The following is a 25,586-nucleotide window of genomic DNA, read 5'->3' as shown; positions in this document are numbered from 1 at the left end:
CGGAAGTTTACATACACTTAGGTTGGAGTCATTAAAACTCGTTTTTCAACCACTCCACAAAATTCTTGTCAACAAACTATAGTTTTGGCAAGTCAGTTAGGACATCTACTTTAGTGCATGACAAGTAATTTTTCCAACAATTGTTTACAGACAGATTATTTCACTTATAATTCACTGTATCACAATTCCAGTGGGTCAGAAGTTCACATACACTAAGTTGACTGTGCCTTTAAACAGCTTGGAAAATTCCAGAAAATTATGTCATGGCTTTAGAAGCTTCTGATAGGCTAATTGTCATCACTTCAGTCAATTGGAGGTGTACCTGTTGATGCATTTCAAGCCTACCTTCAAACTCTGTGCCTCTTTGCTTGACATCATGGGAAAATCAAAAGAAATCAGCCAAGACCTCAAGAAAATAAATAAATAGTAGACCTCCACAAGTCTGGTTCATCCTTGGGAGCAATTTACAAACGCCTGAAGGTACCACGTTCATCTGTACAAACAATAGTACGCAAGTATAAACACCATGGAACCACGCAGCCGTGAAACCGCTCAGGAAGGAGACGCGTTCTGTCTCCTAGAAATGAACGTACTTGTGCGAAAAGTGCAAATCAATCCCAGAACAACAGCAAAGGACTTCTTTAATTTATTTAACTAGGCAAGTCAGTTAAGAACAAATTCTTATTTTCAATGACGGCCTAGGAACAGTGGGTTAACTGGTTTGTTCAGGGGCAAATGGCAGATTTTTTTTACCTGGTCAGCTCGGGGATTCGAACTTGCAACCTTTCAGTTACTATTCCAAAGCTCTAACCACTAGGCTACCTTCACCTTGTGAAGATGCTGGAGGACACAGGTACAAAAAGTATCTACATCCACAGTAAAACGAGTCCCATATCGACATAACTTGAAAGGCCGCTCAGCAAGGAAGAAGCCACTGCTCCAAAACTGCCATAAAAAAGCCAGACTACGGTTTGCAACTGCACATTGTGACAAAGATTGTACTTTTTTGAGAAATGTCCTCTGGTCTGATTAAACTAAAATAGAACTGTTTGGCCATAATGACCATTGTTATGTTTGGAGGAAAAAGGGGGAAGCTTGCAAGCCGAAGAACACCATCCCAACCGTGAAGCACGGGGGTGGCAGCATCATGTTGTGGGGGTGCTTTGCTGCTGGAGGGACTGGTGCACGTCACAAAATAGTTGGCATCATGAGGCAGGAAAATTATATGGATATATTGAAGCAACATCAAGAGATCAGTCAGGAAGTTAAAGCTTGGTCGCAAATGGGTCTTCCAAATGCACGATGACCCCAAGCATACTTCCAAAGTTGTGGCAGAATGGCTTAAGGACAACAAAGTCAAGGTATTGGAGTGGCCATCACAAAGCCCTGACCTCAATCCCATAGAACATTTGTGGGCAGAACTGAAAAGGCGTGTGCGAGCAAGGAGGCCTACAAACCTGACTCATTTACACCAGCTCTGTCAGGAGGAATGGGCAAAAAAATAAAATCACCCAACTTATTGTGGGAAGCTTGTGGAAGGCTACCCGAAACGTTTGACCGAAGTTAAACAATTTAACTTCACTAGGATAGGGGGCAGCATTCGGAATTTTGGATGAAAAGCGTGCCCAAACTAAACTGCCTGCTACTCAGGCCCAGAAGATAGGATATGCATATAATTGGTAGATTTGGATAGAAAACACTCTAAAGTTTCCAAAACTGTTCAAATAATGTCTGTGAGTATAACAGAACTCATATGGCAGGCAAAAACCTGAAGAAAATCCAACCAGGAAGTGGGAAATCTGAGGTTTGTATTTTTTAATTTTTTTAAGTGATTGCCGATCCAATATCCTGTGTCTGTGGGGTTAGATTGCACTTCCTACGGCTTCCAGTAGATGTCAACAGTCTTTAGAAGTTGTTTCAGGCTTGTATTGTGAAAGGGGATCGAATAAGAGCTGTTTCAACAAGTGGTCAAGTTGAAATACATAACTTTAGTCTCGCGCACGCTCGTTCTCTTTCCTTTCTAATGACAACGGAATTGTCCGGTTGGAATATTATTGAAGATTTATGATAAAAACATCCTAAAGATTGATTATATACATCGTTTGACATGTTTCTACTAACTTTAATATAACTTTTTTGACTTTTCATCTGGACTTTGTGCAGGTATTTGGACATAAAGATGAACTTTATCGAACATTGATTGTCTAACATGGAGACCTGGGAGTGCCATCAGATGAAGATCATCAAAGGTAAGTGATTAATTTTAACGCTATTTCTGACTTTTGTGACAGCTCTTCTTGGTTGGAAAATGGCTGTATGGTTTTCTGTGGCTAGGCACTGACCTAACAATCGCATGGTGTGCTTTCGCGGTAAAGCCTTTTTGAAATTGCACACTGTGGCTGGATTAACAACAGGTTTATCTTTAAAATGGTGTATAATACTTGTATGTTTGAGGAATTTTAATTATGAGATTTCTGTGGTTTGAATTTGGCGCCCTGCAATTTCACTGGCTGTTGGCGAGGTGGGACGTGAGCGTCCCGAACGATCCCAGAGAGGTTAAGGCAATGCTACCAAATACTAATTGAGTGTATGTAAACTTCTGACCCATTAGGAATGTGATGAAAGAAATAAAAGCTGAAATAAATCACTACTATTATACTGACATTTCACATTCTTAAAATAAAGTGGTGATCCTAACTGACCTAAGACAGGGAACTTTTACTAGGATTAAACGTCAGGAATTGTGAAAAACTGAGTTTAAATGTACTTGGCTAAGGTGTATGTAAACTTTCGACTTCAACTGTATGTAAAAGAACATCAAAAACAGTTTAGTCATCCAGCTCTTCTTGGACAGAGGAATCAGAAGCAGCCATTGTAATTATTTAGCTAGCCATCTCAGTTAGACAGTGTATGGTCTACCGTGAACCTGTAGAAACTAGTAACGCCCCCGTTTGGAAAGGTCTGCCTTCAAAAGGTGGGAACACAATTGGACAAGGATGTAGGGCTCCTGTCAGGGTCTAGTCTTTACAAAGTAAGGGAAAATGAGTCAACCTAAATATCCTGCAGTGTCGTGGCAGATAGGAACATCATTGAGACCAGTCCAATGTCTCTATTGAACAAGGACAACGATATCTAATCGCTGCTAGCGAGCAATCGACGAAACACAAAGACCACAATAATTGCTATAAAACATGACTCCATTAATTTTTAGATCAGACAACAGGCTTAATCAACCAATGACGTCATTGGTTGAGCTCTCCCGGCACGAAAATGCAAAAATACCGCTATGGTGCATAATTATGTCTGAAACATCTCTCATCACTCATAATTATGTAGGGAGACGGGAAAAACACCCAAAATAGTGTCTAGCACTGATGTTTCCATTTAAGAAGTAGACTACCTGATTAGGTCTTCTGGGTTAAACTGTTGAACTGGGGCTCTAACACATTTCCCACTGCCCAGGGATTCATGCAATACCAGACTACTGTGTGACATGCCTCTGGGCCAAGTCAACTAGGCCAGAGACACTAACAAAATGAGGATGTATTTGGTTGGAGTAAGTGAATTGGGTGGAAAGCCTGTATTGTGTACAGTGTAAACTACTGAATGTTTTGTGCACTTTACTGGAACTACATCACATGTTCTAATTGATTAACGTTGAACTGTGAGATAGCACTGTCTGGTGTGTGCATTAGGCCCAGTCCACAGTGTTGAACTGGTGAAGGTCATCTAGTCATCTGAAGCCAATGGAATATTTACACTGTACTGTAAAAACATCCAGACACTTGGCTAACAGCTCCCTGACCTGTTCAGACTGAAACACTTCCTGTAGGCATATAATGATGACAAGAGGTATTTTACTGTAGAAGTGTGTAAAATGTTCCCTAGCTGCAGGGAGCGAAATGTTTGCCATTCACACTGCATGGAGTCATTAATATCCTACGTCACACTCATACAGGAGGGCCTAGTCAATCAGCTTTTGATCAGGCAGACTGAAGGAGACGCTCATTGGCATACATTTTGCTCTGCCTCTGCTCTGGCTGTCTGTCTGTCAGGAAGATTGGGCTACAGGCCTGGCACTGCAGGTGCAGCACACCAGTGGCAATTTAGCTGGATCTGGTGGGAGAGAGGGAAGAGGAGGGAGACAGACAGAGAGACAGAGAGAGAGGGAAGAGGAGGGAGACAGACAGAGAGACAGAGAGAGAGAGAAGAGGAGGGAGACAGACAGACAGAGAGACAGAGAGAGAGGGAAGAGGAGGGAGACAGACAGAGAGACAGAGAGAGAGAGAAGAGGAGGGAGACAGACAGACAGAGAGACAGAGAGAGAGGGAAGAGGAGGGAGACAGACAGAGAGACAGAGAGAGAGGGAAGAGGAGGGAGACAGACAGAGAGACAGAGAGAGAGGGAAGAGGAGGGAGACAGACAGAGAGACAGAGAGAGAGCGAGAGAGAGAGAGCAAAGGGGGGCAGGAAAAAGAGGGATGAGGGAGAGAAAGAGGCCGACTCTGGCACGAGGCTAAGAGCAGACACGCACAGAGAGGTCTTTAACCAGGCTAAGATGCCGGAGGGGCAACAACACAGAGCTGAGGAGATGTGGGGTAGCCTACTAATATGGAGACAGATGGATGGATGCAGGGTTAGCTAGCGACCCAAATCCCATATCACTCTGGCCTACACACTCGGAGAGAGAGAGAATAAAGAGACTAGGGAGAGGGATAATTACATTTTTAAAAACAGCTCTCTCAGATACTGTGGTTTTGTTTCAGTGCGGAGGTGCCTGGGGCCATGGAGAGATGGATGAAAGAGAGACCCCCCCATTGGAGGAATGTAGGCTAGGCAGCAGGCACTGTGTCACTAGGCAGGCCAGGCAGCAGTGTGCTGCAGTTCAGTCACTGTGCCACTCACTGCCTCTCTCAAGGATACCTGGAGCAGTGCCCTGAATCTGCAGTCAGACAGACTGCTAACACAGCCACAGTATTCTCAATTAGGATCATACACCCTTCATAGCAGGCACTTGTTCTCTCACCCCAGTCTATCCACAGCAGCCACCGACCCAATGGGGGACATCAGTAGGGCACAGCAGGCTCTTCATCCTCCTTCTCGTCTACCTCTGACACCAGCAACTCTGAGTGTGCCAACTGCTAATCAAGCCTAATCTCACCACCGCCACAGCACAGACTCTGCGACAGCTCAGCTATTTCAAAACCAAGTTTCAAGAAGCCAACCTGCGAGAAGCCAGGGAAGTGTCTGAAAACACAATAAACCTCCAATCAGTGAGCCAAGCGAGCTCGGAGCTCACTCCACAGCCCTCAGAGCAGAACTGAGTCGCTGACTTTTGACCATGTTAAGAGGAGGTTAATGATAAATCTAATGATAAATCCAGTACTAGGAAGCAATGGAAGCATAGCAGCAACAGGCTCATTCAGAGGCCTTGATAACACACAGCTGCTCCCACCACCAGTGAATGGACCAGAGCCACCCAGCAGCGCAGCACTGAAGGCCCCGGAGCCGTCAATCATAACTCATCCTACTGAGCCAAATTGGTTCCCTTATGAGGTCAATGGAAGTCCATTCACTAGGACTGACACTATAGACTGATGCATGTAGCTGCTGAGCTTATAAAGCACTCAGTCTGCACTGCAGCCAGCCAGCGAAGGGCAGGTCATTGTAACGTACAGGCCTCTCAAAGCTAGTTTGGCACGGTATACCAAAACTTCTGTACTTTTTCGATACTAGAACATGAAAAACGGTTTGATACTAGAATTTGTGTTACTGTCGGTACTTCTGTCAAATGTTTCTCAGGTCGTCTACATATTCCTATTCCATCCCTTTACTTATATTTGTGTGTATTAGGTAGTTGTTAGATTACTTGTTAGATATTGCAGCACAAGCATTTCACTACACTCGCAATAACATCTGTTAAACATGTGTATGTGAGAAATACAATTAGATTTATTGAATATGCATTCACCTGTATTGTGAATAGGCCTAGGCTATATCTTGATTTACCCAGTTTATTAATAGAGATTACAATTAAAATAAATTACCATTATGTTGCTATGTAGTTAGATTGGTAAAAAAAAAAGACTGTATAATTGATTCATTAATGCATACATTAAAAAAATCTAAAAGTTTAAATGATTTTAAAATGTAAAATATTTGTCTGGTTCAAGTGCCATTCTGTGACTGGCTAATACACCTTCTTGTTTTGGTATCGTTTTGTTATCAAGTATCATAATGGTATCGAGTATCGTGATACTAAACCTGGTATCAGTATCGAAATCAAAATTGTGGTGTAGTGACAACACTACTCAGAGCATGGCCCTGGCTGCTGGCAGCGTGATTTAGAACTGAGGCTTTCAAGTTAGAAGACATTAATAACAGCCTGAGCAACATGCATCATCTTCTCTAAGCAGTGGACGATTAACTCCTGGCCGTCAGAGGTTAAAGGAGATCAAATCAAACTTTGTCCCATGCGCCGAACACAAGTGTAGACCTTACTGTGAAATGCTTACTTACAAGCCCTTAACCAATAGTGCAGTTCAAGAAGAGTTAAGAAAATGTTTATTAGAATAATAAAAAAATTATAAAAAGTAACAATAACAAGGCTATATACAGGGGGTACCGATACCGAGTCAGTGTGCGGGGGTACAGGTTAGTTTAGGTAATTTGTATATGTAGGTAGGGGTGAAGTGACTATGCATAGATAATAAAACAGCGAATAGCAGCAGTGTACAAAACAAATGGGGGGGGGGGGGGTTCAATGTAATAGTCCGGTGGCCATTTGATGAATTGTTCAGCAGTCTTATGGCTTGGGGGTAGAAGCTGTTAAGGAAGGAGCCTTTTGGTCCTAGACTTGGCACTCCGGTACTGCTTGCTGTGCGGTAGCAGAGAAAACAGTCTATGACTTGGGTGACTGGAATCTGACAATTTTATGGGCTTTCCTCTGACACCGCCTAGTATATAGGTCCTGGATGGCAGGAAGCTTGGCCCCAGTGATGTACTGGGCCATACGCACTACCCTCTGTAGCGCCTTACGGTCAGATGCCAAGCAGTTGCCATACCAGGCAGTGATGCAACTGGTCAGGATGCTCTCGATGGTGTAGCTGTAGAACTTTTTGAGGATTTGGGGACCCATGCCAAAGCTTTTCAGTCTCCTGAGTGGGAAAAGGTTTTGTCGTGGTGTGTTTGGACCATTATAGTTTGTTGGTGATGTGGATACCAAGGAACTTGATACTCTCGACCCGCTCCACTACAGCCCCGTCGATGTTAATGGGGGCCTGTTCGGCCCTCCTTTTCCTGTAGCCCACGATCAGCTCCTTTGTATTGCTCACATTGAGGGAGAGGTTGTTGTCCTGGGACCATACTGCCAGTTAACTGACTTCCTCCCTATAGGCTGTCTCATCGTTGTCGGTGATCAGGCCTACCACTGTTGTGTCGTTTGCAAACTTAATGATGATAGTGTTGGAGTCGTGTTTGGCCACGCAGTCGTGGTACAGCTGCTCACTCAGGCTGGAATTCATATGTATCCACCCTGATAAATAACAGTGGTTTACAACTAGTGATCTTGGCAGCTAAGCATGTCACGCCACTGTCAGATACAAATCACTCAGGTCAGCCTTCGCCTATTGGAATTTGCAAATCTGCAAACAATGCAGATGCAAAGTTTGGTAAGCAAATGACGGCACAAACAGCAAACCGTCATTCTTTTACCAGACTCCGCATCTGTACTGTTCTTAAAGTAAATGTGTTTTTGTCAAATTTTCACTGGAAACTGTAAAAAGAGTATGGTTTGTTTAACTTTGCAATCATTGGTTTTTGTTTGACATACTTTTTGAAGTACAAAATATGAGTCCCAGTGGAATTAAATATGATAACACTTGACATTTCAGGAACATGAAAATGAAAGGCCACATCATCAGTATTATAGAACAGATTGAACCTTTGACAGACATTGTAGCAGTACCTGGCTGCAGCCTGACCTCAGGCCAGTCAGTCTGTTTTCACAGATTAGGGAGCGGCTAATCTCGGCAATATAGCACAGGGGAGCCGCTTAACTGGTGACTGTCACTCTTCCTCATGAGGTTGCCTTACTTAATTAACCAGGGATGGCGAGCAGCGGAAGGCGAGAGGCAAGCTGCTGCACGGTCATCACTGTCTGGCCATGCCGCAAAAGGACAGTATGAAGATGCTTTTTCAACAAACAAAAAAAAAAAAAAAATCTTACTTTACCCCAACCTCTAACCCAAAATTAAGAACAAATCGGGTAGCTCATGTTCTTGCTCATCAATTCTGAACATACGCCTTGGAATTTTGTTCTCAGCAGCATGGTCATCTATTGATTACCCTACAGCCCATGTGGAATCTACCCTCCATGCCTTTCGGATTATCTCACCAGAAAAAAACACAATACCCTTTAGATTTCAATGGAAAAAGAAACATGAGGCTATTTACTGGGGCAATACACACCTATAGGCAGTAATGAGAAGAGTCTGTAGGCCCATCTCTGTAACTAATTAACAGGATTAGGCCACGATGAGTGGTTTATTTTCCTTTAGGCTGTAAACCTAGAGTACCACAACAGATCAAAGCTGGAAGCCGAAGCGGGGGAAACTGCTACGGCCATACAACAATGATGTTAGCCTACTTCAAACTTCATTGCGCGCGCAATAGAACAGCAGAGTATCTACATTTTTTTACCTTTATTTAACTAGGCAAGTCAGTTAAGAACAAATTCTTATTTACAATGACGGCCTACACCGGCCAAACCCTAACCCGGATGACGCTGGGCCAATTATACGACGCCCTATGGGACTCCTGATCACGGCCGGTTGTGATACAGCTCGGGATCGAACCAGGGTCTGTAGTGACATCTCTAGCACTGTGATGCAGTGCCTTAGACCGCAAGCCACTCGGGAGCCCACTATGATTATTTATTTTTTAATTCACGATGCAGAATGCTCCTCTGCCACGTTTCAAAAACAAACAAAAAAAAAATCAGAAATGTGCCTGGGATGACCAGTGGCGCTGTTTCACCAATGCGAACCTCAACTTTAAGAGTTTGGATTAGTTCGGCACTAGAATTATTGTTACATCTGTCAAATGTGTCTCACGTGATTGAGAGGGTCAAGTCTGTATCAGTGCAGCCCCTTTATAGCCATTCAATGCTAGAGCTGTCTGAGCTGCATTACCTTCCCACTCACGCTGCACAGAAGTTCACACACTTGAATAATGTAACACGACAAGTAGAAATGTATCAACTTGATGGCCATTGTTTTGATAAGAGTAATGCAGGCTAGAACACTTTTACAACGCAAAACAAAATTGGTAGCTTCCAGCTTTAACTGTAGGCTAACATTCCTTACAGCTACATTCACTACCCTAGTACTTTGTTTGTGATAATATGAAAACCATAAAACAAAATATGCTGATTTCAAAGCTGACTGTAACCAAAAACGTTATTAAATTCACGTCGTCTCCCTCACCACCAAAAACAAATGATCTTCCTTTGCATCCCGTCTCATTTACACTAGATTCAACAAAGGGCTTGCAGTTGACGTATAAACACCTTCTGGTGGCCATGTTGGGAGACCACCACATGAATTCTTCTGACAACAGCTGAGTGGCTACCATAAACTGCATGATAACAGTGCCCAAAACTAGTTGATTCATCACCACGGTCATTTTATGTGCAGTGTTTGCCTGCTCTAAAAAGACAGGATTCTTTTTTAAATGTTTTTTAGATTACCCGCAATCAAGAAACACCAAGGAGAGAAGACTTAAGAACTGTTAAAAAAAAGTGAAAACTTTTTTGCCCGTCAAGACCTGAACCTAGACAGCTGTCATTCCAGGGTCTGCTCTGATCATTTCATCACTGGTAAGTCTGATTGATTTGCGAGTTTAGTTTAGCTGTTATGCTAACCAGGTGTTAACAACAAGACTAAGTTAGCCAACATAAGCTAACTAGATAGCTTGTAGTCCAGATATTAGCATGTGCCTCTTACATAGTTAATGAGTTAAGTTTTGGGGAAGCTCTTTTTTTTTCCACCAGAAAAATGCACCTTTATAATAAAGCATTGCATTTATCTATCATCACATTTGCAGACTAATGTAGGTCTACTATTCCTAATGTGATGAGTAGATTGGATAGTCATAATTTAGGCTATTAATGAGCGCATAGTGGCATAGGCCTATAGGCTATATCAGCCATGTTTCTTTCCTTTGCACAGGAAAAATTTGGCCTTTGATAAACACTTCATGCAATTCTACTACACTTTATATGACTGGAGACATAAGCAGCATCTGTTTTAATATGACAAATCACAGAGTACCTAGGCCTACTCTGCTGACACTGACCACAGATCAATAAAAATGAGCTTGTTTTGAACGCAACCATGTAATCTAGGCCTATGAAAAGGGGATTCACACATTTTACAATATATAACCTGGAGGAGGACATTACTGTCCTAAAAACTCCAGTGGCACTGACCCAATGATCAGTTGTTGAAAACTTTATAAGGAGGGTAAATGTATGGACATTACAGCATAGGACAAATACCTCAATGGGATATGATAACCTGCTGTGTTGACTATTGGTTGTTTCAGCCAAACAATAGATTTTATCTGTATATGACACTGAAACACTTAAATGAATTAAACACAACCAAACAATCAAGAGCCCTGATGGTACAGGTGACCTGAAGAAGTGATATTCATACAGCAGGTGTGCTTTTCGTTAGTTTATTTACTGTAGGTTCACCAGCTGACATCGATCAAGACACCCATGTCGACTGGATTCCAACTTGTGAAGATGAGCAATGCTGCAGCAGCATCAGTTTCTACTTCATCCTTTTCCAGATATGGAAGGAGACATCCCTCAGTTAGACAAAATGGTTGTCACATGCTGTGCCTTGTCAATCTGAATGATTCTGTTGTGCTGTTTGAGGAGAGAACACCTTCACCTTGTTGTCATGACAAAAGTGACCCCTTAAAACTGTATGGATATATAAAATCTCATTTGGAATAACATGATCAATAACATGATATATCATAAACAGACCTACTTTAATTAATAATAGGCTATATTGTTGTATGGGTAAAAAGAAAAGTATTGTGTGTGTCATTTCTGCCTTGCCCCATTGAATAAAATGTATTTCTTATAGCCAAACTATATATTTATTTTACAATTTAAACACATTTAGCATAGACAATGTAATTGTTGTGGTAGTCTTAGGCAAACCATCTTCATGATTTCAACCATCTTCACCAACCTTCAAAAGTATCTGGCATTGAACATGGTAGTAGTTGTGTGTATGTTTTAAACTAAGGATCCCATAAGTTCCTGTTTCCAGACACTGCACTGACAAGGGTTGGATTTGCACTGAACAATTTAATGTCACAAGGTGTGTACAACATCTAGTATAATAATTAGCCTCATACATTGTCTACTGTTATTATTTTAGATACACCATGGTGCTAGTAGACATTAATTGCAAAACTGTGTGTTTTAATCAATTATTTGGTGACATGTGAATATATTTAGCATAGTTTATCTAGGGTTGCACATTTTGGGGAATAATTAAAAAAGTTATTTAAAAAATATATATACATTTTTTACATTTTGAGGAATATTCAGAGGTGGAAAATGTCCATGGGAATTAACAGGAATTAATGGAAATATATGCAAATTAATATTAATACCATTTAAATGTAATGTTTTTTGCATTTACCATATCATATGGAGACAGAAATAGAAACATTTGACCTTATCATAAGTAGACATAATTGCAAATGATTTAAATCCGTCCAATAAACATTAAAAAAAAAAAACTATTTAGTTACGAATTGAACTTTAATTAAATGAGTTGACTCTTCACATGGGATGATTTCACTTAACAACAAAAGGGAATATTGAATGATCCATCATCTCCAAAAAAGTTTTTCAACATACATCTGTAAAATGATAGTCTAGAAACTAAAGCTTTGGTTGTCTTCCTCTCAGGCTTCCATGTCTTCTTATGGAACATCCTCAATGTCCACCACTTGAACATCTGACTCTGAGGCCTCATCTTCACTGTCACTTTCCAACCTTGTTGAGGATGGCTCGTTGTCAGGCTCAAAAAGCTTCAAATTTGCCCGGGCGGCCACCAATTTTTCAACCCTTGTATTGGTCAGCCTATTGCGTGCTTTGGTGTGTGTGTTCCCAAACAAGGACCAGTTGCGCTCTGAGGAGGCTGATGTTGGTGGGATTTGGAGGATGATGGAGGCAACAGGGGAAAGAGCCTCAGATCCACAAAGTGCCTTCCACCAGGTGGCTGATGAGATATGTTGGCACGACAGCCATATTGCATCTCTATCCCAAAGCCCTTGCTTGGAAGTGTACTTTGCCAGACTGCCAAGAACCTTTCCCTCATCCAGGCCAAGGTGGCGAGACATGGTAGTGATGACACCATAGGCCTTGTTGATCTCTGCACCAGACAGGATGCTCTTGCCAGCATACTTGGGGTCCAACATGTACGCTGTGGCATGTATGGGCTTCAGGTACAAGTCTTCACGCTTTTTTATGCATTTCAGAACTGCAGTTTCCTCTGCTTGGAGCAACAGTGAAGTGGGCAGGGCTGTATGGACTTCTTCTCTTACATCTGCAAGCAGAGTCTGAACATCAGACAGGATGGAATTGTCTCCCTCATTCCGTGCAATGGCTACTGCTATAGGTTTCAGGAGTTTCGGGCTGCTTACCACTCTCTCCCAAAATACATCATCCAGGAGAATCCTCTTGATGGGGTTGTCCATATCGGCAGACTGTGATATGGCCATTTCTTGGAGAGACTCCTTCCCCTTCAGGAGACTGTCAAACATGATGACTGACAACACCACCCCAACAGGTGTTGCTGGGCAGCTTCAATGTGGTGCTCTTAATCTTCTCACTTTGCTTGGTGAGGTAGATTGCTGCTACAACTTGATGACCCTTCACATACCTAACCATTTCCTTGGCTCTCTTGTAGAGTGTACCCATTGTTTTCAGTGCCATGTCGTCCTTGAGGAGCAGATTCAATGCATGAGCAGCACAGACAATGGGTGTGATGTGAAGGTAGGACTTTAGACCAAGCAGCCTTCATGTTTGCAGCATTGTCTGTCACCAGTGCAAATACCTTCTGTGGTCCAAGGTCATTGATGACTGCCTTCAGCTCATCTGCAATGTAGAGACCGGTGTGTCTGTTGTCCCTTTTGTCTGTGCTCTTGTAGAATACTGGTTGAGGGGTGGAGATGATGTAGTTAATTATTCCTCGCCCACGAACATTCGACCACCCATCAGAGATGATTGCAATACAGTCTCCTTTCTCTATGATTTGCTTGACCTTCACTTGAACTCTGTTGAACTCAGCAAATGAGTAGATAAAGCATGTCTGGTTGGAGGGGTGTATGCTGGGCGAAGAACATAACCGAAATTTCTTCCCAATACACATTGCCTGTGAGCATCAGAGGTGAACCAGTTGCATACACACCTCAAGCAAGACATTCATCAGCATTTCTGATTCCAGGAGAACCATGAGCTGTTGCAATCGATAAGGTGTCTGGGTTCATCATTTTCACCTTTTGTCAGAGGTTGCTTGTTGTGAGCGCTGGGGGAACTTTATGCACTTGGCCAGATGATTCTGCATCGTTGTTGCATTCTTCACATATGATTTGGTACAGTATTTGCAAATGTACACAGCCTTTCCTTCTACATTAGCTGCAGTGAAATGTCTCCACACATCAGATAGTGCTTGTGGTATTTTCCTGTAAAGTTTAGAAAAAAAATGAGTAAAAAAAATAAAAATAGAATTCCATGTACAGATAAATGGTTATGCAGTTAGATTAAACAACTCCTTTGTAAGATACATGTTTTAAAATGAAACATGTATGGAAACAGGTGAATTAACACTCCTCAGTTAGCAGGCTCAAGCAAGCTAAAACCCACATTGTAGCAAAAACTAACTAACAGAAATTGTTAAGTTAGAAATGATTTAAACAAACTTTGCTGTAGGCTACTATTAGTTAACAACAAAAATCATGTGTCATATAAAATATAGTCACCCCACCCAGTATTGTAATAAAGACTTACCAGAAAGCATGTAGTCCTTGGCTCAGACAGTGTAGTAGTGTGGGCTCAATAGAATCTCATTGGTGTGCAAGATCTTGAGAATCAGCTGTACATGTGATGGAAGAGTGCACTGTGCATGCAGAGGGTTGCAATTCCATTGAATTGGGGCAGTTTAACCAAAATAAGCCCAGAATTGCCTTGTGTATCCCACATAGAAGGTTCACTGTTATAAATTAACTTTTTCAATGAATTTAAGCAACATTCCTGGCTTTAACTTCCCATGTAAAATTTCAGGAAAATTTGCACCCCTAGTTTTATCTAAGAATGGTATATTTCACCAGATGTGTTGGCGGGTGGTCAATTTGAAAGGTTCTACAATGCGAGCATTATATTCGTCAATAAAAATGGGCAAAAGTCAAGTTTGAGCACATGTGCGAGTTTGGGTTATAAAAATGCTGCAGTAGCTGTTTTCAAAGTATTTCTGCTGTTTTTCATAGCTGCTAACTGCACAAATAAATTGGAATCCTATATCCAATCTCGCACAGCAACACTGCCTGTCAAGGTAGCCGTGAGCAATGAGTGAAGTGCTGATAGATTCATTTTTGGAGGTGCTACGTACAGGCATAAGTTTGTCTAATTTACTCGAAAGTCAACAAAGTGAGACTCTTAATGTTTTTTGACCATTTACCTGGTTCACAAACTCGGTTGTTTTTCAACGTTGGTTTGACTCTGCTGCTTCAACTGCTAGTCAGATCCCATATCACAGACACAGGTTAATTTTTTCACAGACACGTGAGAGGACTCGAGTGGCCCATTACCACGTCAACCTCCCGCACTTAAAGGGGCAGCTGAACATATTGTCTCTGATATTTTCATTAAAAGACAGGTCAAAAAGAAAAAAGTACGAAATTGAGCAATATACCACATTACTTCTTACTAATACATCTCTTGTTTTAGAAACATTACAAACCATGGTCATCTGTTTTGTGTTGTTTTTTATTATGTAATTATGTCCCAAAAATATTTTGTCTGGTAGATTTTTTTTTTTTTAAATCTACCTTCCACAGTGGCTGGTGGACCAAAAGTTAATTTTAGGCCCTGATCAGTATCATAGTGAACATTCTGGTATCGTGACAACACTGATATGAATGGTTAGTGAGATCAAGCAGATATTAATTAGGTATTATATGTGGTGGACTTGCCATTGGTAGCCTACTGTTTTCACATTGAACTTAAGACCATGAAACCAGTCTGACCAAACTTACCAGTTTGGTTGACTCATGAGCTGTCTAAAGAACACAATAAATATTGCTCAGTGCAGAACATAGGCTAGGCCTAGGCTACTCCTCACCCTTTGTTCTATTGCATTTGACGTTGTAATGTTCCTCTGCCCTTCTTACATTTAACTCAGCATTCAGCCTACAGTGCAAAATAATTGTAGATTGCGAGACATTTTTTGTCAAGCTTTGATAAAAATCATGAACTTTTTAACATTCCTTCAGATTCTGCAGAATGACAACTGTCAAACACATTAAATTGATGAGAATGAAATAAATAAAATAAAACAATCACAGGGACCTTGAGTGACCAAGCAGAAACGACACTAAACCCTTTTTGAATATAGTTAAAATGAAGGTGAATGATTGAAATATTTGCCTAAGGTCAGTGAAGCATAGTAAGTCTCTCCAGACTTCACTCAATCAACTCCCTCTTTACAGCTCAGAAATACACTCTGAGAATACAGAGAGTCACAACATGTCTATTTCTTATTCCTCAAACACACTTCCCTCTTCTCTTAAGTGAATATTCATGACTGTTTGGACTTGGAGGACTGTAGTTGAGAATAATAGACATTAGAGATTGATTGACATATACTAGGAAATGCAGAGGAGAGTTGAATGGTCTGGATCAGTCAGGTGTTTGTTCCGAAATATAGAGCAACAGTGTTTTCCCAAAGCCAGACCTTCCTCCCTGTGGGACTTAGTTGTGACAGGTCTTAATTGGGCTTGGGCGGTATACCGTATATTGGGGTATTTGGAAAAAGCCATGGGATGATTTTTACATATCGTCAAAACTATTTCCTGGATTTTTTTAAATACATTTCAATATTTGTATTTACCTGCAGTCGACTTGTGCAATACTTTAGGAGATAAAGCAGATTGCCAAGAGTGCGCAAAGCTGTCATCAAGGCAAAGGGTGGCTACTTTGAAGAATCTCAAATATAAAATATATTTTGATTTATTTAATCAATTTTTGGGTTACTACATGATTCCATGTGTTATTTCATAGGTTGTGTCTACATAGTAGAAAACAGTAAAAATAAAGAAAACCCCTTGAATGTGTCCAAACGTTTGACTGTATGTATGTATGTATGTATGTATGTATGTATGTATGTATGTATGTATGTATGTATGCATGCCACTGCTTGACAAAAACATTTTTGGTCGGCAAACAGGCTATCGACCAAACAGTCGACTAAATGTTGTCAGCCCTGATCACAACTTTGTTCATTTGCACAATTTTTCTCATTCACTTTCGCTTGTAAATGTCCACACTCAAAGAAAATGACATTCGGTAGCTACTAGATATGCTTGTATAACTTTATGATCTGGATTTGCAATTAGGTCTGTTCGTTTTCGCTCGTTAACATTTAGGTAACAGCGTCAATGTGATTTCACTATTAGTTTGTGATAATTTTGTTAGCACTTTGGTAAGAGGCCCAACAAGCTTTTCTTGCGTTTTTAGCGCCCCCTTTAGTGCTATGCCGTAAATCCCAGTATGAGAGAAAGATGATATAACAATATAAAAATCTGGATACCACTCAAGCCTAGTCCTGATCTCTTCCAACCCGTTAGCGGAAATCTTGGATGTTTCTGTAGCCGTTCCTAAGACTGTTCATAAATGATTCAATAGTAGGGTTCCAAATAAACAACCACTGCAGGTACACGTTTAATTTCTCTTCAAATCAGGACATACAAATGTACATTTTAGTCATTTAGCAGGAGCTCTTTTCCAGAGCGATTTACTGTAGTGACTGCATACATTTTCATACTGGTCCCGTGGGAATCAAACCCACACCCCTGGCGTTGCAAGCACCATGCTCTACCAACTGAGCCACAGCAAATGTTTCCTTTCCCCCAATCTAATCAACACACTTCATTAGTAGACTTGCTGCACCAAAGCCTGCACTTCTACAGTATGTCAGCTTAACGGAAATGGCCAAACTGAACTATAGACCACAGACCTGATGTTGACTCCTAAACATCAAACACCAGCTAGCATTAGCATCAGGCCATGCAGCTAGAGGTGAGCCTTACTCCATAGTCCCAGGCACTGACCTGAGTACCCAACACTGCATCTAGCCTGTGCACCTCGGCCAAGATGGGGATTATAGCCTGGCCGAAGCACAGCATCTAGCCAGTACACCGATGTCAAGATGGGGACTAGGTATCCCTGCTGGACGTCACACTCATTAACGCATGTCACCGTTGTCATACTTATTTATTTACACAGACGTAGGTCAGTGCTGACTCTGCATTAGGTGATGGGCCTAGTACTCTGTTTGGCCAAAAAAATGATCTGTTTTTCTACTGTACTTGACATCATGAATCCAGAAATATCAAGCCCGTTTTGTGAAAGAACACCATCTAAGCCTAAATTACTGAAATGGCGCTCTGAGGCCTGTGTGAGGTGGGGATAAAGAGGACAGCTGTATGCCAGCTGCATTTTATCATGGCACACATTGTTTGAAATGCTAATTGCCTGGGGGTCATGACACAGTGCTCCTTTATACTGCCAGATGCTTATCTTGGTGCTGTACCAAGCTTAGGGACGTCACACCCACACCGGCCGGCCAGCTCACTGGCAGGAATAGGAGTGGACTGAGCTGACCCTGATCTTAAGGTAAAGACAGATAGTACACTGAGTAAACCAAACATTAGGAACACCTTCCTAATATTGAGTTGCACCCTCCCCTTTTGCCCTCAGAACAGCCTCAATTCATCTGGGCATGGACTCTACAAGGTGTCGAAAGAGTTCCACAGGGATGCTGGCTGATGTTGACTCTAATGCTTCCCACAGTTGTGTCAAGTTCACTAGATGTCATTTGGGTTGTGGACCCTTGAACTGTTAAATGTGAAAAACCTAGCAGCGTTGCAGTTCTTGACACAAACCGGTGCGCATAGCACCTACTACTGTACCCCGTTCAAAAGGCACTACAATATTTGTTCTTGCGCCTTCACCCTCTGAATGGCACACATACACAATCCATCTCTCAAATTTCTCAAGGCTTAAAAACCCTTCTTTAACCGGTCTCCTCCCCATCATCTACACTGACTGAAGTGGATTTAACAAATTACATCAATAAGGGATGATAGCTTTCACCTGGATTAACCTGGTCAGTCAATGTCATGGAAATTGTTGTTAAATGTTTTTTTACGCTGTTTATACACTAGTTAACATCAGAATTATGGGTAATATATTATTGTAGCTCATGTATGATATATGTTATTCTGGTCACTAGACCTAAGCCAGGCCTATAGAGCCCTATGAACCACACAGGAACAGAGTAAATTACAGTATGACTGTCTGGAATTGGCAAGTCTAACAGGTACACAGTAATAACGGACAACCATGGGAGTGGCACGGAGGAAACTGTTACATAAGATCAGGCCAGGCTGCTCTCTCTTCTGTTCCTCAGCCTCACCCACAGAACCAGTGTCAGCCCTGAGCCCTGCAGGCCTGGCGAGAGAACTGGGGCAAGCGGAGCTGCACCCTGCCAGAGAGATAATGACAAACTGTCATCCTAATGGCAACACTAGACAGACACGGACCTGCTAATGGCTGTCTAGTGTCACCTAACCTGTATAGCACAGTTCACACCTACGCCCAGCTATTCACAATGGATTTGAGATTGCGGCTTCTGGCACAGGACTTGATATCCATACCAGAGTCAGGCCAATGGCAGAGGGTTGAAATGCCACTGTGACTGTGTAGCCCATTACTGAGCAAAACATAAGTCTGGATTTTCACTAAAGCTGTGGTATTAAAATTATCTGAACAAGTATTATTGACTCATTTGGCTGACAACAATAACATACAATGAGGTATTGCCCTTAGTCATTCATTGCTTCCGTTGGTTAGGCCTGTGGTTTCCAATGTCACTGATGTCAATGTGAATTATAACAATGACCCATCTTTCTCTATGGTATGAAATGACTAGCCTTGTCCTACCGTGTGTGAGCCTTTTCTAAAGGAACAATGCATTGTTTAATGTGAGCTTCATGAACACATTCTCAACATAATACACTTCAAGGCAGGGCAGAAGGTGTATTTCGCACTGTGGTATTCATTGCGATAACTTAGGCCTAACTTCTTCAGCGAGTAGGCAGATCAGAAATATTTTGAATAGCCATGTCTCTTGTTCGGGGGCTTGACAACTTCACTAAATGCAGTCCAGTACGAGCATTGAAAGAACTCCAGCATATGAAAAATAATTCCCTCAAGGCAGGTTGCTTGTTATCATTACAGAGGCTGTTTGAGAGTTTATTTACAGTCGGAATGCTACATGAACTGTCCAAATCACACCCATCAAGGAGGTAGACGATTGAACGTGCGTAGATGTAAATGACATGGAAATTTAGACTGGTTTCGTTTTCTGATAAGCTGGTGTCCAGAGAAAGTGAGTAGGCTGATTACAAGCTGAGCTTTATACTTCAAAGAACACACATTGACTTTCTAAAATAGACTACTCAGTCACATAGGCTAGCCTGACTGTCATTTATTAACACAGCCTAGCTAAGATGTGCTTCTAAATTCTGACACATTAGCAGAATCACAGCCATACCCTGGTATTCTATGGTATGTTGAACATGGTGTTGGAAAGTAGTCTACACTGTGGACAGGGGTTAAAGATAACGAGTTCAAAGCTATCCAGTGTGTTTTGAAAAGAGGAAAATCACATGCCAAGAGGTCTCAGCTTGACTCAGCAGGGAAAAGGACCTTGTTGAGTGGGTTTCCCCAGAGCTTTACCTCCTAACAGCAGCTATCCCAGTTGACCCTGATCCCACCAACATTCACAGCAAAAGCATGGAGAGGATGAAGTGACACTGTGGTAAACATCCCCTCTGTCTTTTCCTCACACACACACACACACAGTTATCACCAACAACACTTGCACTTATTTACCATTGTTCCCATGGAGGCCACCTGCTGTTTTAGGTCAAGGAAGTTGTTTACACTGCATCTTAGAAAAAATTATAATAAAGCAAATTCTCTCTGAATTGTTGTCTTGGCTTTTTCCATTGCCTTTGAGGTAAGCCTATACTCCAGAGTCTCAGGCATTTAAGTGTGTGGTGTGTGAATGCACGCGTACTTTGTGTGTGAGTGTGAGTGTGTGTGTGTGTGTGTGTGTGTGTGTGTGTGTGTGTGTGTCACAGAGGAGGTGTGTGATCAGGTGGTCTAGCAGGCTCCTGTAATGAACAACCTCAGCCAGATCCAGCCAGGCATGACCAGAAAATAAACATGCAGCCGCTCTCACACTCAACATGACATACATGCTAACTGGGCACAAAACCAACACAAAGAAGCTCCAGTGAAAATAGACTCTGCAGAATGCCTTTTCAAGTACAGCACTTTTAGGGCAAATGGGCCAGGAGCTATTCCTGGCCTTGTGACTGACCATAGCCTAGTGATGTCATGCTATGATATTCAGCTTAAATCAAACTTGAGTTAAGCTGAATCAACATGGATAGGGGTAATGGTTTCAGGATGTCCCTGACATTTAGAAGAACCTTTAATATCAGACCTATCTTGATATCAAAAACATTGTAAGTGGCATGTTTTATCTTTCGGTAAGAATGGAGGGAGTGCAGTGACATTTGCCTGTGTTCTTTCGTAAGTGTGTGTCTGAGTTCTCATAAAGAATATGCCTTTTGAAAATGAAAATAACAACCACATCGTTTTGTAAGCTTTCAACATCATTTATAGCAGCACACATCATGGTGAGCAGTGAGCAATAATAATAATAAAATAGGCCAAACTAAACTCCCTGCTGTGTAAAGCAGCACCTTATCACTCATCCCTACTTCCTGTCCACATAGGGAAAAGCCAGCACCAGACCAGGAGGAAATCCTTCCTTTGCTGCAAACACCGACTGCAGGAGGGGGATGGCCATTGAACATCAATATGGAGGGCCAGCTATCTGCCACTGCAAACAGACATACTACTTACTGTCTATTATCTATCCTGTTTCAGAGTCACTTTACCCCTACCTATATGTACAAACACTACATGACTGAAAGTATGTGGACACCTACATGTCGAACATCTCATTCCAAAATCATGGACATTAATATGGAGTTGGTCCCCCCTTTGCTGCTATAACAGCCTCCACTCTTCTGGGAAGGCTTTCCACTAGATGTTGGAACATTGCTGCGGGGACTTGCTTCCAGTCAGCCACAAAAGCATTAGTGATGTTGGGCGATTAGGCCTGGCTCACAGCCAGCATTTCAATTCATCCCAAAGGTGTTCATTCGGGTTGAGGTCAGGGCTCTGTACAGGCCAATCAAGTTCTTCGACACCGATCGAGACAAACCATTTCTGTATGGACCTCGCTTTGTGCACGGGGGTATTGTCATGCTGAAATAGGAAAGGGCCTTCCCCAAACTGTTGCCACAAAGTTGGAAGCACAGAATCGTCTAGAACGTCATTGTAGCGTCAAGATTTCCCTTCACTGGAACTAAGGGGCCTAGCCCGAACCATGAAAAACAGCCCCAGACCATCAGTTGGCACTTTGCGTTGGGGCAAGTAGCGTTCTCCTGGCATCCGCCAAACCCAGATTTGTCCGTCGGACTGCCAGATGGTGAACACTCCAGAGAACGTGTTTCCATTGCTCCAGAGTCCAATGGCATCAAGCGTTTACACCACTCCAGCCGATGCTTTGCATTTCAAATGGTGATCTTAGGTTTGTGAGCAGCTGCTCGACCATGGAAACCCATTTCATGAAGCTCCCGACAAACAGATATTGTGCTGACGTTGCTTTCAGAGGCAGTTTGAAACTCAGTAGTGAGTGTTGCAACCAAGGACAGACAATTTTTACACGCTACGTGCTTCAGTGCTCCCGTTCTGTGAGCCTACCACTTCACGGCTGAGCCATTGTTGCTCCTAGACATTTCCATTTCACAATAACAACACTTACAGTTGACCAGGGTAGCTCAAGCAGGGCAGAAATTTGACGAACTGACTTGTTGTAAAGGTGGCATCCTATGACTGTGCCACGTTGAAAGTCACTGAGCTCTTCAGGAAGGCCATTCTACTGCAAAGGTTTCCTATGGAGATTGCATGGCTGTGTGCTCAATTGGTGTGGCTGAAATAGCCGAGTCCACTAATTTGAAAGGGGTGTCCACATACTTTTGTATATATAGTGAATATAGTGCATCTACCTCAATTACCTCGTACTCCTGCACATCAACTCGGTACTGGTACTCCCTGCATATAGTCACGTTATTACCCGGTACTCCCTGCGTATAGTCACGTTATTACCCGGTACTCCCTGCGTATAGTCACGTTATTACCCGGTACTCCCTGCGTATAGTCACGTTATTACCCGGTACTCCCTGCGTATAGTCACGTTATTACCCGGTACTCCCTGCGTATAGTCACGTTATTACCCGGTACTCCCTGCGTATAGTCACGTTATTACCCGGTACTCCCTGCGTATAGTCACGTTATTACCCGGTACTCCCTGCATATAGTCACGTTATTACCCGGTACTCCCTGCGTATAGTCACGTTATTACCCGGTACTCCCTGCGTATAGTCACGTTATTACCCGGTACTCCCTGCGTATAGTCACGTTATTACCCGGTACTCCCTGCATATAGTCACGTTATTACCCGGTACTCCCTGCGTATAGTCACGTTATTACCCGGTACTCCCTGCATATAGTCACGTTATTACCCGGTACTCCCTGTATATAGTCACGTTATTACCCGGTACTCCCTGTATATAGTCACGTTATTACCCGGTACTCCCTGTATATAGTCACGTTATTACCCGGTACTCCCTGTGTATAGTCACGTTATTACCCGGTACTCCCTGTATATAGTCACGTTTGTATTTTTTTACTCGTTATCATTATTTGTTATTCACATAATGTATTTACTCCTTTGTTGTATCTTTATCCTTGCATTGTTAGAATAGGACCCGTAACTAAGCATTTCACTGTGACAAATAACATTTGATTTGCCTTATCTTTACCCACACATGAGGACAAGTAAAACAGAAGTAACAGACTGCCTCGGCCCACTGTTGACCTCTATCTTGATTCTTGACCATACAAGTCTTGACATTGAATCTGCAGTGTCTGCAGGAAAGTGCACTGATATGCCGAAAGTGTAGCAGTAGCCTATTAATCATTTATGCACTACTTCAGCAATTGTAAACAGTGGTTGTGAGATGGAGATTCGTACACAGACGTAGTGTAAAGTGGTTGACAGGTAGGGCCTAAATGACAGGGGGGTTCATCCCAGATATAGGGGTTCTACAGGTCAGCGAGCCTGTTATAAGGAGGAGTAAATTTCAATGGTCCAACGAGTGTAACCGGCGTGACATGGCTAGCTGGTTAGCGGGTGCGCGCTAATAGCGTTTCAATTGGTGACGTTACTCACTCTGAGACTTGAAGTAGTTGTTTCTCTTGTTGTGTAAGGACCGCAGCTTTTGTGGAGTGATAGGTAACGATGCTTCGTGGGAGCTGATGTGTGCAGAGGGTACACTGGTTCGAGCCCAGGTAGGGGCGAGGAAACACTGTTACACTAGCATACCGCTTCAAAGTGAGCTTCATTAAAACACCATACGAAGACAGTGGGAGTCTCGTTTTTTCCCCCTATTTAAAAATATTGACAAACATCCCTTGTCTGTCATGAATATTAAATACAATTATATTTTAACTTACTCTGCAAAATGTCCGTGGGGTTGGTTCTTAATTTTGACAAAATATCAACAGGAAATTATTATTAAATGCAGTTATCGGTTTGTGACAATCAGATTTGTTTGCGCATCACCTAAGGCACGTGCACGCGGTGCATACAAATCGAAGTCTAACAGGTGTTCAGTTTACATGGTTATGTGCTCGATGCATCAAAAACTCGGGTATATATATAGTTGACATTTTGTCTCAAACTTCGAGCACTAGAAGGACCAACCGGTAGAGTAAGTTTACTTGTATCCAGCATTCTGGCTTGTAATGAACGATTTTGCGGGACTTAATTTCAGGCAGTGGCTACAAACAATGCCTATTTTGTTAGTGTAAGCTAGCGATCTAAGTTACATTCCAGTAAGTTAGACAGTGACTATGTTAGCTAGCAAGCCCTTGAAGGACGAAGTTGACAGTTAACAATAGCAGCCAACTTGCATAAAAAAACTGGCCATTAATTAGTACCAGTGATATTAAGCTAAGTACCCTGTTAGCAAAAAGCTAGGTGGCTAAAGGTAATGAGTTGGTTTTTGAAAACCTGCCTGCTGTTCTGCTGACTGACATGCTAATCAGTTAATTTAGCTAGCCGTTCTACAATGACATTGTGGCTTGCTAGCTAGACAGACGCGCTAGCCACAATGGATGGCTTGGTTTAACGTTAGCTAACAAGTTCCACGTTTATATCAGCGTGACGACAAATAAATATATTCGACGTTGTAAAAAAAATCATTGGACTCAAAAGGTATGCACGCATGTTGCTAGTTACAGAGCCAGCTAACGTTAGGTAGTATGCTTGGACGCAGGTACCATCAATAATCAAGTGAGCGAGCCACTGCTCGGTGCTGCAGCAAAGCTCGTTGACGTTTCACTCACCTAACAGTGACCGGAGGTGCTTCAGTCGGGTCAATACATCCTTCTTTGGGTCCAGAACTTTCTGTGTAGATTTCTTGACGTCTCCATGGCCCCTTCGAGTGAACATTCCGCTGTAAAACGCAATCTGGAATTAGCTACGTCTTTTTTAACCTACAGTCAGCCTATGATTTGACAGTGCCACTTTCCTCACCACCGCTCTATTCTTGCTCGTCAAACATACGTTTCGCCGCTAGTCACCTCCCTTTTCGTGGTTTTGTAAACACGGAAGCGCAGCTCGTTGCGTGGCCACGCCCCCTGTTGGACGTAACCAGCAAGCACTTGTACCATGCTTACAATTTTTCACAGAAATGTAATGTCACTGGCTCTGATATGATTATTAAAGTCGATTCTGTAGTTTCGACGGCCTGACATTGCCAATTTTGTTTTGGTAAACTAAACTGAGGCGAGAGATGGGAGTTGGAGAAATGCACCACTCTCAAATTCATTGACAGTCATAATCTTCAGGGCACTTAGCACCACAATACATACTAAATAAATACTAAACACAAAGCATAGTGACTTTATAAAAACAACTGGCTAGTTTGTACTCGCTAGTCTTTCTAGCATCATAGCCTATACAAGCCAGTTGATTTTATGAAGTCAATATGCTTTCTATCTAG

The 25,586-nt window shown here is 42.2% G+C and overlaps 1 protein-coding gene across 7 annotated transcripts in view; it reads right to left on the bottom strand.

The window, feature by feature from the left end:
* LOC106577869 (ral GTPase-activating protein subunit alpha-2) overlaps positions 1-25,162 on the bottom strand; it is a 214,124-nt gene extending 188,962 nt beyond the window's left edge. For all 7 annotated transcript variants that reach the window (XR_006769181.1, XR_006769182.1, XM_014156423.2 and 4 more), the window contains exon 1: positions 24,928-25,162. Coding sequence is in view for 5 of the 7 variants with exons in the window: in XM_014156423.2 (XP_014011898.2) it covers positions 24,928-25,033 (106 nt within the window). In the remaining 2 variants the exon portion in view is untranslated. The remainder of the gene's footprint in view (positions 1-24,927) is intronic.
* Between the last annotated feature and the right edge of the window lie 424 nt (positions 25,163-25,586).

This window comes from Salmo salar, chromosome ssa01 (assembly GCF_905237065.1).
Source record: "Salmo salar chromosome ssa01, Ssal_v3.1, whole genome shotgun sequence".
Classification (NCBI taxonomy): Eukaryota; Metazoa; Chordata; class Actinopteri; order Salmoniformes; family Salmonidae; genus Salmo; species Salmo salar.
This window is presented reverse-complemented; position numbering and strand designations above follow the sequence as displayed.